The sequence below is a fragment of the Miscanthus floridulus genome, chromosome 2, assembly GCF_019320115.1.
Source record: "Miscanthus floridulus cultivar M001 chromosome 2, ASM1932011v1, whole genome shotgun sequence".
NCBI classification, from domain to species: Eukaryota; Viridiplantae; Streptophyta; class Magnoliopsida; order Poales; family Poaceae; genus Miscanthus; species Miscanthus floridulus.
In genome coordinates, this window is record NC_089581.1 from 35,604,351 (window position 1) to 35,613,896 (window position 9,546).

At 47.1% G+C, this 9,546-nt stretch overlaps 1 protein-coding gene across 1 annotated transcript; it reads right to left on the bottom strand.

The window, feature by feature from the left end:
- Positions 1-5,680: 5,680 nt before the first annotated feature.
- LOC136538440 (endo-1,4-beta-xylanase 1-like) lies at positions 5,681-8,671 on the bottom strand. Its single transcript, XM_066530412.1, has 3 exons — positions 8,289-8,671; positions 7,989-8,166; positions 5,681-7,610 (listed from the first exon to the last, which is right to left on the bottom strand). The coding sequence occupies exons 1-3, from the start codon at positions 8,669-8,671 to the stop codon at positions 5,931-5,933; spliced, it is 2,241 nt and encodes a 746-aa protein (XP_066386509.1). The 3' UTR covers positions 5,681-5,930.
- Between the last annotated feature and the right edge of the window lie 875 nt (positions 8,672-9,546).

The following is a 9,546-nucleotide window of genomic DNA, read 5'->3' on the forward strand; positions in this document are numbered from 1 at the left end:
TGACCAAGTCGGTGAGTCGCTCGCACCTAAAAAGCTACCACCAAATACAAGACTATCATCGGGGCACTTGTAAGGGACTACATCCCGATTAAGTATAGGAAGTGGATTGGGAAAGATGATGACCCATGGAGGGTTCTCAAAACTGACATATGGAAGAAATGGATCCTATAGTATTTCACTTTCCCACAGGACTATGACAAGGAGCAAGTCAAGAAAAAAGCAAAAGAAATCATGGGGACATGCTTCAAGACTTTCAAGAGGACATTGTACAAGAAATTTATCCTCAAGGATAAATAGCCAAATTGGGATGGTGGAGAGTATGCCAAGCAGAAGGACTTCTGGCAGAAATTCAAGCAATACAGGCAATCTGAGGAGTACTTGGAACTGAGCAGGAAGAATAAGGAGAACTCGTTTAAAGCGATGAATCCTCATAAACTTGACTCTCGTGGCTATGCCAGTAAGATGGATGCATTTGAAAGGGAACTTGAGGAGGTGGAACGCCTTGGAATTGAGCCAAAGACTGCCAATTGGGAGACCAAATCGATATATTTCTATATGGTGATGGGGGTGCACCATGCCCCGGACAGGAGCTTTAGCTCCACAAATCCAGCCATGAGCAACCTCGTCTAGAGGATCTCTGAGTTAAATGATGAGGTGAGGAAAGGGACCCGTAGTACTAATAGGGAGAATGACGTGCTCACCCAAACACTCGGACACAAGAAGCAGCCTGGTCGCACTAGAGGAGCCGGTCTTGTTCCTTGGAAAATAGCATTTGAGGAAGAATCTTTCACTTATCGGAGCCGCTCGAGGGATAGAGCGGCACAAGAGGCAGAGTATATGAGGGTTCTAAAAGTGCTAGAAGACAAATTCGAAAAACGGATTGATGAGAGGGTTCAATGTACTTATGGTGTCCATGGGATCAGGAGTAGTACCACAAGAACCTCTTTTGACTAGCTTTAGCCCACATTTCAGGGGTCGCAGTAGCTACAGATCGACCCCACTCGATGATGAAAAGGCAAATGTGCCTCATCCAGTGGACAACATCACCGAACCCGTCAATGTCAGGCTGTACATCCATCAACAATGGACAACTAATAAGGTGGTGGTCGGCCAGGCCTAGCCTGCGGGAGATGGGATCATTAATGGTCGCCCAATTCCAACGGGCTATGCCCACATCAGCATTGATACTATACTTGATAAGAAGTATAACAAGATGCACATTGATTACCCCACATAGGAAGACAGGCAACGCCTTGTTTAGAGCAAGGGCGCTCATATGGCCTGGCGCAAGCGCTTCATTAAGCTTGATCACCAGTTGTCTTCAGATGATGATGAGCATGACGGTGAATCTTCGCCGCTCAGAGATGATCACTTACCATCTCCCAACAGAGGAGATCACACTACCTTCCCTAGTTCCTTGCCATCACCCCCATGAAAAGAGAAGACTCCTCCTCCCTCTTTAGTGCCCCTGAGAAAACATAATTCTCGTCCTCCTCCTCCTCCTCTACAATAGCCCAAAACAAGATCTAAGGCATTCTCACAGTCGTAGAAAAGGTCCTTAGATTCGGTCATTAATGCTCACAAAGTGGACCAACAAAAAAAGAAAAGGTCAATGAGTGGCAGCGTTAAAACCTTGATGAACCAACAAAAGCCAGAAGTAGCCTCCAAGGAAGACAAAGATAGATTCTAGAATCTATTTGCCTCATTGCCTAAATGGAGGGTGCAGTCCGAATTCAATAGGCAAACAGAGAGTAAGCACAATCAATTAAGAGTTAAAGAAATACACCATGAAAATCAAAGGAAGATAAACAAGATTGTCGAAGATAACCCTGGATTAAGCAGGGATGATGCTGCGAACATCTATTATGATTCACTAGCATATGAGACAGCAAGACCGGTAATGCAGTTTCAAAGAGGCAATTTCTTGGTGGATGAGGAGGAGTATAAAAATTTGACAACATATATACGTGACTTGCATGATTATTACATGGCCCAAGCACTTGAGATGGACCAGGCGAGTTTCAAATATATTATTCGTCCGCTGCATGTTTTCCATTATCCTAATGAAGAGAAGCACTTTGTCGGTTGGGATTACTTGTTTCAGACGTGATCTCGATACACAAATGTTGACGTTGTGGACTATGTAAGTACCCTACTTGCATGATATTATAATTAACTACTCTCTCGATACACAAATAGTTAACGACTGCACATTTCCCATGAATTATGCAGGTGTGTAGCAAAACATTGCTTTAAAATAAAATACGCTCATATGTCTTTCTTGGACCCCAAGCTAGTCAACTAGAGAACATGTGGAGGTATGCATGGAAATAAAGTGGAAGATCTGACGGAGACACTGACTGGCATTATAGAAAATTTCAAGATGAGTAATAAAACTGAAATAGTTCTAACCTACAACTACGAGTATGTGTTCTCTGCTTTTATTTTTATGCTTGTTTTTTGTAGTTACGATTATTCGTTAACTAGGGTTTTGTGATTGCAGCAACTATTTTGTCTTCATTGTTGTCGATATTAAAGAAATCGTATCAAGGTGTGGGACTCGAAGAAAAAGCCACTTTCTTTGCTAGATCCCCTAGTCGAAGTGCTTAATGCGTAAGGGAACCTAATAACATATTATTTTCTAATTGCACATAGCATATTCTAATGTTGCCTCTTTTTCACACTTTATAATGTGGCATAGTGTCCGAGCAAGAATGGTTGGTGGGATGAAGGTCCCATTTCAGGTTGCACCAATGCAATTGGAGATCCTAGACCAGCCGGCAGGAAACAATGAATGCGGGTTCTACGTAATGTGGGGAATGCTTTGCTACCTCGACGTAAAATCGGAGGCGACATATACTTTAGTTTGTATAATCCCTATTTTATTTATATCTGTTAATTCAACAAAATAATCTACTTATTTCTCTAACATTTCTACCTTTTGAAACCAGTTTTTTAAATGACAGCGCAAGAAATTTAAACACAATAGGCTGTTAGAAATGAGGTCATATCACTATCATCGGAGCTAGCAGCCTTCATCATATTGGAGTGCTTGGAAAAAAGGAAAATTGTCCATTGCATAGTCCGTGAAGTACAAGGCGCGGTACGGGCCAGAGCAGCTCGCTAGACTATTTTCTTTTTTATTTCAAGGGATCGAGAGCTTCATAAGTACATTTGAACTGTAACCATAACATTTGTAATGTTTAATGATGATGGACCTGTCGTCTACGTAGAAAATATAAAGCGAAACCCGATTCCATAAAAAATAAAAAATAAATTATATAAAACAATAAAATATGAAAAAGACATCACTGCCGGTTCAAAGCTCAAGCCGGCAGTGTTGGCTTGAGCATCACTGCCGGCTCGAGCCACAAGCAGACAGTGTTGGCTTGAGAATAACTGTCGGCTTGAGCCACGAGCTAGCAGTGTTGGCTTGAGCATCATTGTCTGCTCGAACCACAAGCCGACATTGTTTGCTTGAGCATCACTGTCGGCTCGAGTTAGAAGCCGACAGTGTTTGCTTGAGCATCACTGTCGGCTCGAGCCACGAGCCGGCAGTGTTGGCTCAATTGACACTGCCGATTGGTGTCACGAACTGACAGTATTGCCTGCCCATCACTGGCAGTTCTGAGTACCAGCAGTGATGTGAATCCCACTGCCGGTATGCCACTGCCGGTTGAAAATCTGGCAGTGAAGGGGGATTTTGAACAAAGTGATGTCCTGATCTGGGTAGTGTTATATTCATCATAAAAAAGAAATATCATCCAAAGATAGGTCAATTATATTATTGCATATAAGGACGCCTTTCATAACATTTTTTTGTTAGGATTGGAAGAAATTCATGCTTTAGAAATTTAGAATGTTATAAAGTCATAAATAAAGCAGCCAAGGGAATGAAAGTTTTTCGTATGGAATGCTAAAGTTCCTGAAATCACTATCTATGTATAATGCTACGAGATAGATGAGTAGAAATTTCCATGTATATATAATTTTCACTATAATTACGGCAGAATATACACTATAGTATTATTCACAAAAGAAATGAAATATTTAATGAACTAATTGCTCTTAACTAATTTGATTTGGGAATTCCTAATTGCATGTCACTAGCTTACAATACATTGTTTGCAACTACAAAAACTACCATGTGCAATATGAAAGTTCTTTCAATAGCAAATTAAATTTATATTTATACTCCACTCCGTCACAAATAAATCTTGATAATATAATGACATTGTGAAAGTTGAAAAAAAAACAAATTGTGGCCGACTACAGTTTGTTAATATATTTAGGAATTATAGAAAAAAAATAATACTGCCTACTTTTATTTCAGGATAAATCTACTCCTAAAATCTCAATATCTAAACCCAACAAACCTTAGTGTTACTAGAAATTTATTTTCGAGCCTTTATAAAAATCATAAACTTTCATCCTTTGCTAAACTCTCTAATCATGATTAAAAATAATAGTTGATTTATTGATTCGTCTAAAAAATTTCCCACATCAACCATTTGAAAATAGCGGCCTAAATAACACTCTAATAATGTTTATCTAAATTACTTAGCTATGCAATTACAAAAAAAATAACCTAAGGCCTAATCATCATCTAAATTGCCATATATGCTATCACGAAAATAATCTAGAGCAACCTCATAATTTGCATCTAAATTAGTAAATTCCCTCCACCATGCTATTGTTAAAGATAACCGAAATTAACCTCTAGATTTGTATATATATATTGCCATGTCATTATACATTCCTTAAGTGCTCATATATATGCTCCTAAAAGTACTTACTGATGCCATTGTTAATATAGGGAAAAATAGCACAAGGTATCCATGCATAATGTGTGTCACCATGTAAACCACATATAAATGTATGCATGTTTCAACACATAATTGAAGCTAAGGTTTCAACTAAGCACACATGGAAGCAACATGAGAAGGGGGAAATATGAATACGATTGGAAATATATAAGGAAATTGGTGACTAAAATCTATATATCGCAACAAGACAAAGAATAAGAAAGTATCTATATTTGTGAGTATTGTGTTTGAATATATATGAAAACATGCATGGGAGAGTTTTAACTAAATACATGTCAAACACACATGTAGGTGTTGCATGCGAATGTGAAAACTAGAAATGGGGATAGAAAAGTATATATATAAATTGATTACTAAAGTCTATAAAACATAGATAAAGATAAGTATATAACTATACAAGTTTTAACTTTGAAAATAAGTTTTATATATATATATATATATATATATATATATATATATATATATATATATATATATATATATATATATATATATATTGACATGCTGGGAATGTTACTATTGAAGCCAAAGATTTTTTAGAACCCTTATTATCAAAACGTTCAACCAATTTTGAAGTCAAGAAATACATGTGCATTTCAAAGGGGAAAATGGTAAAATGCATGATTGAGTATAGTATCTCATTCAGAGAATTAAAAGAACTATAAGCTAAGTACACATAAGAAAGTAAACAATGTAGCCATTCATTCCCATTTTTGTATTTGTTGTGTACTTGTGATACATAAAGGTCATGTTCGCTTGTCTTATAATCCGTATTTTTTAGCTTGTTTTTTCAGTCGAAAAAAGTATTTTTCTCTCACCACAAATCAGTCGGAATATTATTTCGGCTTATTTTTTCAGTGAAGCAAACGGGACCAAAGCATGCTTGATGCCATGATGTGCATATATAAATACCACGATCGAGTCGATAATAAATATACATATAGATGAATTTGATCAGATCCTTATTCCTCTCACGAGAGTAGTTACCGGGCAGGCTAGCTGATAGGCGTAAAATAAATAGTGCAAATGTGTACTATAGCTAGGATGCCATCATAGACACCGTATTTCCCGCCATATATGATTTGAACGTGCACGCAGTAGTGCTCACACTTTAATGTTCAGCACCAGGGGCGCGTCGTCCTTGTCGACGGTGAATGTCTGGGAGACCTTGCCGGTGGGGGTGGTCACGTCGACGTGGTACTCGCCGTGGTGGCCGCGGAACTTGTACTCGCCATTCTCGTCGCCGTGGCCGTGCGAGTGCGTGAGCCACTCGCGCTTGAGCTGCAGCAGCCGGCGGCCTGCCTCGTTGACCTGCCCCTCGGCGTCGACGAGGTGCGCGTCGTCGCGGCTCATGAAGAGCTCCCAGAACCCCCAGAGTATGACGCCCTCCACGGCCGGGTGCGCGTACGCCTCCCGCAGCATCACCTCCAGGTCGTCGGCGCGCACGTGCTCGTTCGCCGACGACACGTCCACCTCCGTGAACCAGAGTGGCAGGCCGAGCACGGCGAGCCGGTCGAGCACGGAGCGGATCACCGGCCCCACCGGGTTGCTGACGTGGCCCTGCAGGCCGACGCCGCCCACGGGCGCGCCCTGCTCCTGCAGCCCGATGATCTGCTGGATGTACGCCTCGGGCGTGGCGCGGATGTCGCACATGCTCTCGACGTTGTAGTCGTTGACGAAGAGCAGCGCGTCCGGGTCGAGCTGGCTGGCCGTCTTGAACATGGCGGCGCGGATGTCCTTGCCCAGCTTGTCCTGATAGAAGGACCCGTGCAGCATCTCGTTGTTGACGTCGTAGTGCTTGAACTTGCCCTTGTACCGGGTGAGCAGCCCGTTGATGCGGCTGCTCACGGCGGCGGACAGGTCGTCGGTGGACAGCGTCTTCACCCACTGCTGCACGGCGTTGTCCACCTCCCAGAAGATGCAGTGCCCGCGCACGCACATGCCGTGGTCAGAGCAGAGGCGGAGGAGGTCATCGGCGTCTGCGTAGTTCATCTGCCCGCGCTGCGGCTCCGTCCAGTACCACTTGAGCTCGTTGCCGAACACCGCCCAGTTGAAGTTCTTGGTGAGGAAGTCGACGAAGTCCTCGTTGTCCATGTTGGTGCGCATGATGCAGGCGCCCAGCGGGAAGCTGTTGGACACCTGGCGCACGCGCACCTCCACGCCGTCGGCGTCCTTGACGGCGGCCCCGTCGGCGCCCGTCACCTGGAGCACCACGTCCCGCTTGCGTACCTTGTCGGCGAGCCGCTTCAGGTGCTTGACGCGGGCCTTCCGGTCCACGGGGAACACCTGGAGCCCCGCAACCATGAGGTCGACGCCGGCGTCGGGGCCCTGGACATACACCATGACGCGCGACGCCGGCTTCGCCTCCACGCGGAACGCGCCGCCGACCTCGTACCAGCGCTCGTCGCGCGCCAGGACCTGGCCGCCGTTGATCCACTGGCTGTCGACGGCGAAGGCAATGTTGATGGTCTGCGGCGCGCCGGTGCCGCTGGCCTGCTGGGCGCCGACGCGGACCCAGGCGGAGACCTGGTACGTGGCGTAGAGCGTGAGCTTGTCGGTGATGATCTGCGCGGGGCCCATCCACGTCTGCGTGCGGTTGGTGACGTGGATGTGCTTGCCGTTGAGCGGCTCGTCGTCCAGCGCCAGGGACTCCTGCGCCATGGGCGGGAGCACCCGCGGACCGCCGTCGTGGACGGACAGCGTGCAGGGGCCCAGCGGGAACCACCCGTTGAGGCCGTCGTCCAGGTTGCAGTTCTGGATGATGTTGGAGCCGTACTCAAGATTCTGCATCACAGCAGCAACCAAAGTAGATTGCGTTGCGTCATCCAACGGAACAGTGACATGGCAGTTTTAGTATCTGACACACCGGTACTATGTCATATTCAGAGAAACGTGAAGAAACATGCACGTATCGCAGCAGATTTGCCGCGAGAGACATTCACTCTTCGCTGGTTGGTTTCAGTCAGGCTTATTCAATCAGTGAATAATGTTTTTCTCTCACAATAAACCAGCACCAACCAGCCCAAACAACCCAGAAACCAACCAGCCACTACGTCGATTGTAGTGAACTGTCCGGGCAACTCGTGTCCGTCAGAAAATGCAGTGCTGTAAAATGCATGGTGTGGTGGTTAATTCAAATCCGAGGACACTGTGCTCAATCACCTCGAAGTCCGGTGCCGGCGCCGGCGGTGCCTTCTGCGCGTGCTTCACCACCAAGCTGTCGAGCAGCACGTCGACGCCGGCAGGCGGCCCTTCGATGTAGATGGACGCCTTGGCCACCGTGCTGTTGAGCAGGATCTTCCCCTGCAGCTGCACCCACTCCTTGTCCGACACTTGCGACCTGCACACCCCAGACGAAAACGCAAGGCACGAGTCCGCTCCTCCGTCAGAACTCAGAACACGCGAAACGAAACGCACCGTTCACGACCTCGGCGGCGAGAAGGAATTACTAACTAAGCTTACTTGCCGATGCCGAGGTACTGCTGCCTGCCGTCGGCCGTCTGCACGCCGAGCGTGGCGCGCACCTCGCACGGTGCCACGGCGCCGCCGCCGGCCGAGTGGAGGCGCACGGTGGCCGTGGCCTCGTAGAGCAGCTTGCGCTGCAGGCGCGCCGTGACGTCCTGCTGCACGCCGTTCCACGTGTCGGTCCGCCCCGTGGCGGCCACGAAGTACTTGCCGTTGGTCGGGAGCACCTTGCCGTCGTCCAGCGAGTCGTGCAGCTCGATCTTGCACCCGTTCCCGGCCCAGTTGTCCAGCCCGTCGTCGAACTCCGGGTTCAGGATGATGTTGTCGTCGCCGGCGCCGTCGCCGACCACCACGAGCCCCGCGTCGCCGCCGATCGCCATTATTATCGCAGTGAAGTCTCGAGCGCCGATCGAGCTTACGACTGTGCTACCAGTTGGTTACTCGAGCTGGTTAATCTGCTGATGAGGCGAATGCCACGCGGTGGTCACGTATATATACAGATCGATCCTGCGAAATGCGTGGCTGGCTGGGATTGCAAGCTACGTAGAGGAGAAATTCGCATCGATCGCTGGATCGGTTTCGTTTCGCCTTGACGAACACTTGATCCGCCTCTGGCTCGTGGTTAACGACGCCATATCCACAAACGATCTGCCTTGGACCGGATGGTTGCTTCAGCTTAGGGGTTGAATTACCAGGCGCGCGCGACATAATCCAATCTATCTGCATGATCGATCCCAAGTCTTGCACCGCAATATACGGCTCTCGTTTTCCCTGGAAGGCTGGAAGGAAGTGCTCCATGTATGGATGGATGGATGGACGAGCGCTGCAGCCTGCAGGACGGGGCACGCGTTGGAGTGAAGGCAGGAGTGGCCTGAAGGCTGACGAAACACACTGGCGCCAGTGGATCCACCGGCTCCTGTAAGCAAAGCACCGAAGGGTCGGGCGATTGGCTAGATTGCGTTTGAGCAAATGGGGATCAAGAGCGGGAAGATCACGGCAAGGTTTCGCATGTGTGGAGAACGGCGGCCGCATGCTAAAACTGGATATGCGGGGGCAGTTGGGACGTCGCCGTCGCTGGGAAAGGCGCAGCATCGCCGGGCTGCCATTGGCTTGCTGGAGCAGCCAGCATACTATAACGGGAGAGGGGAGACTCGGCTTGCTGACACAGTTTTCAGTTGTGTGTTGTGATGTGAGAGGAAAAGATAGTGCGGGTTCAACTCTCGATGATGAATGGAGCTTTCGGTTGCAGATCCGG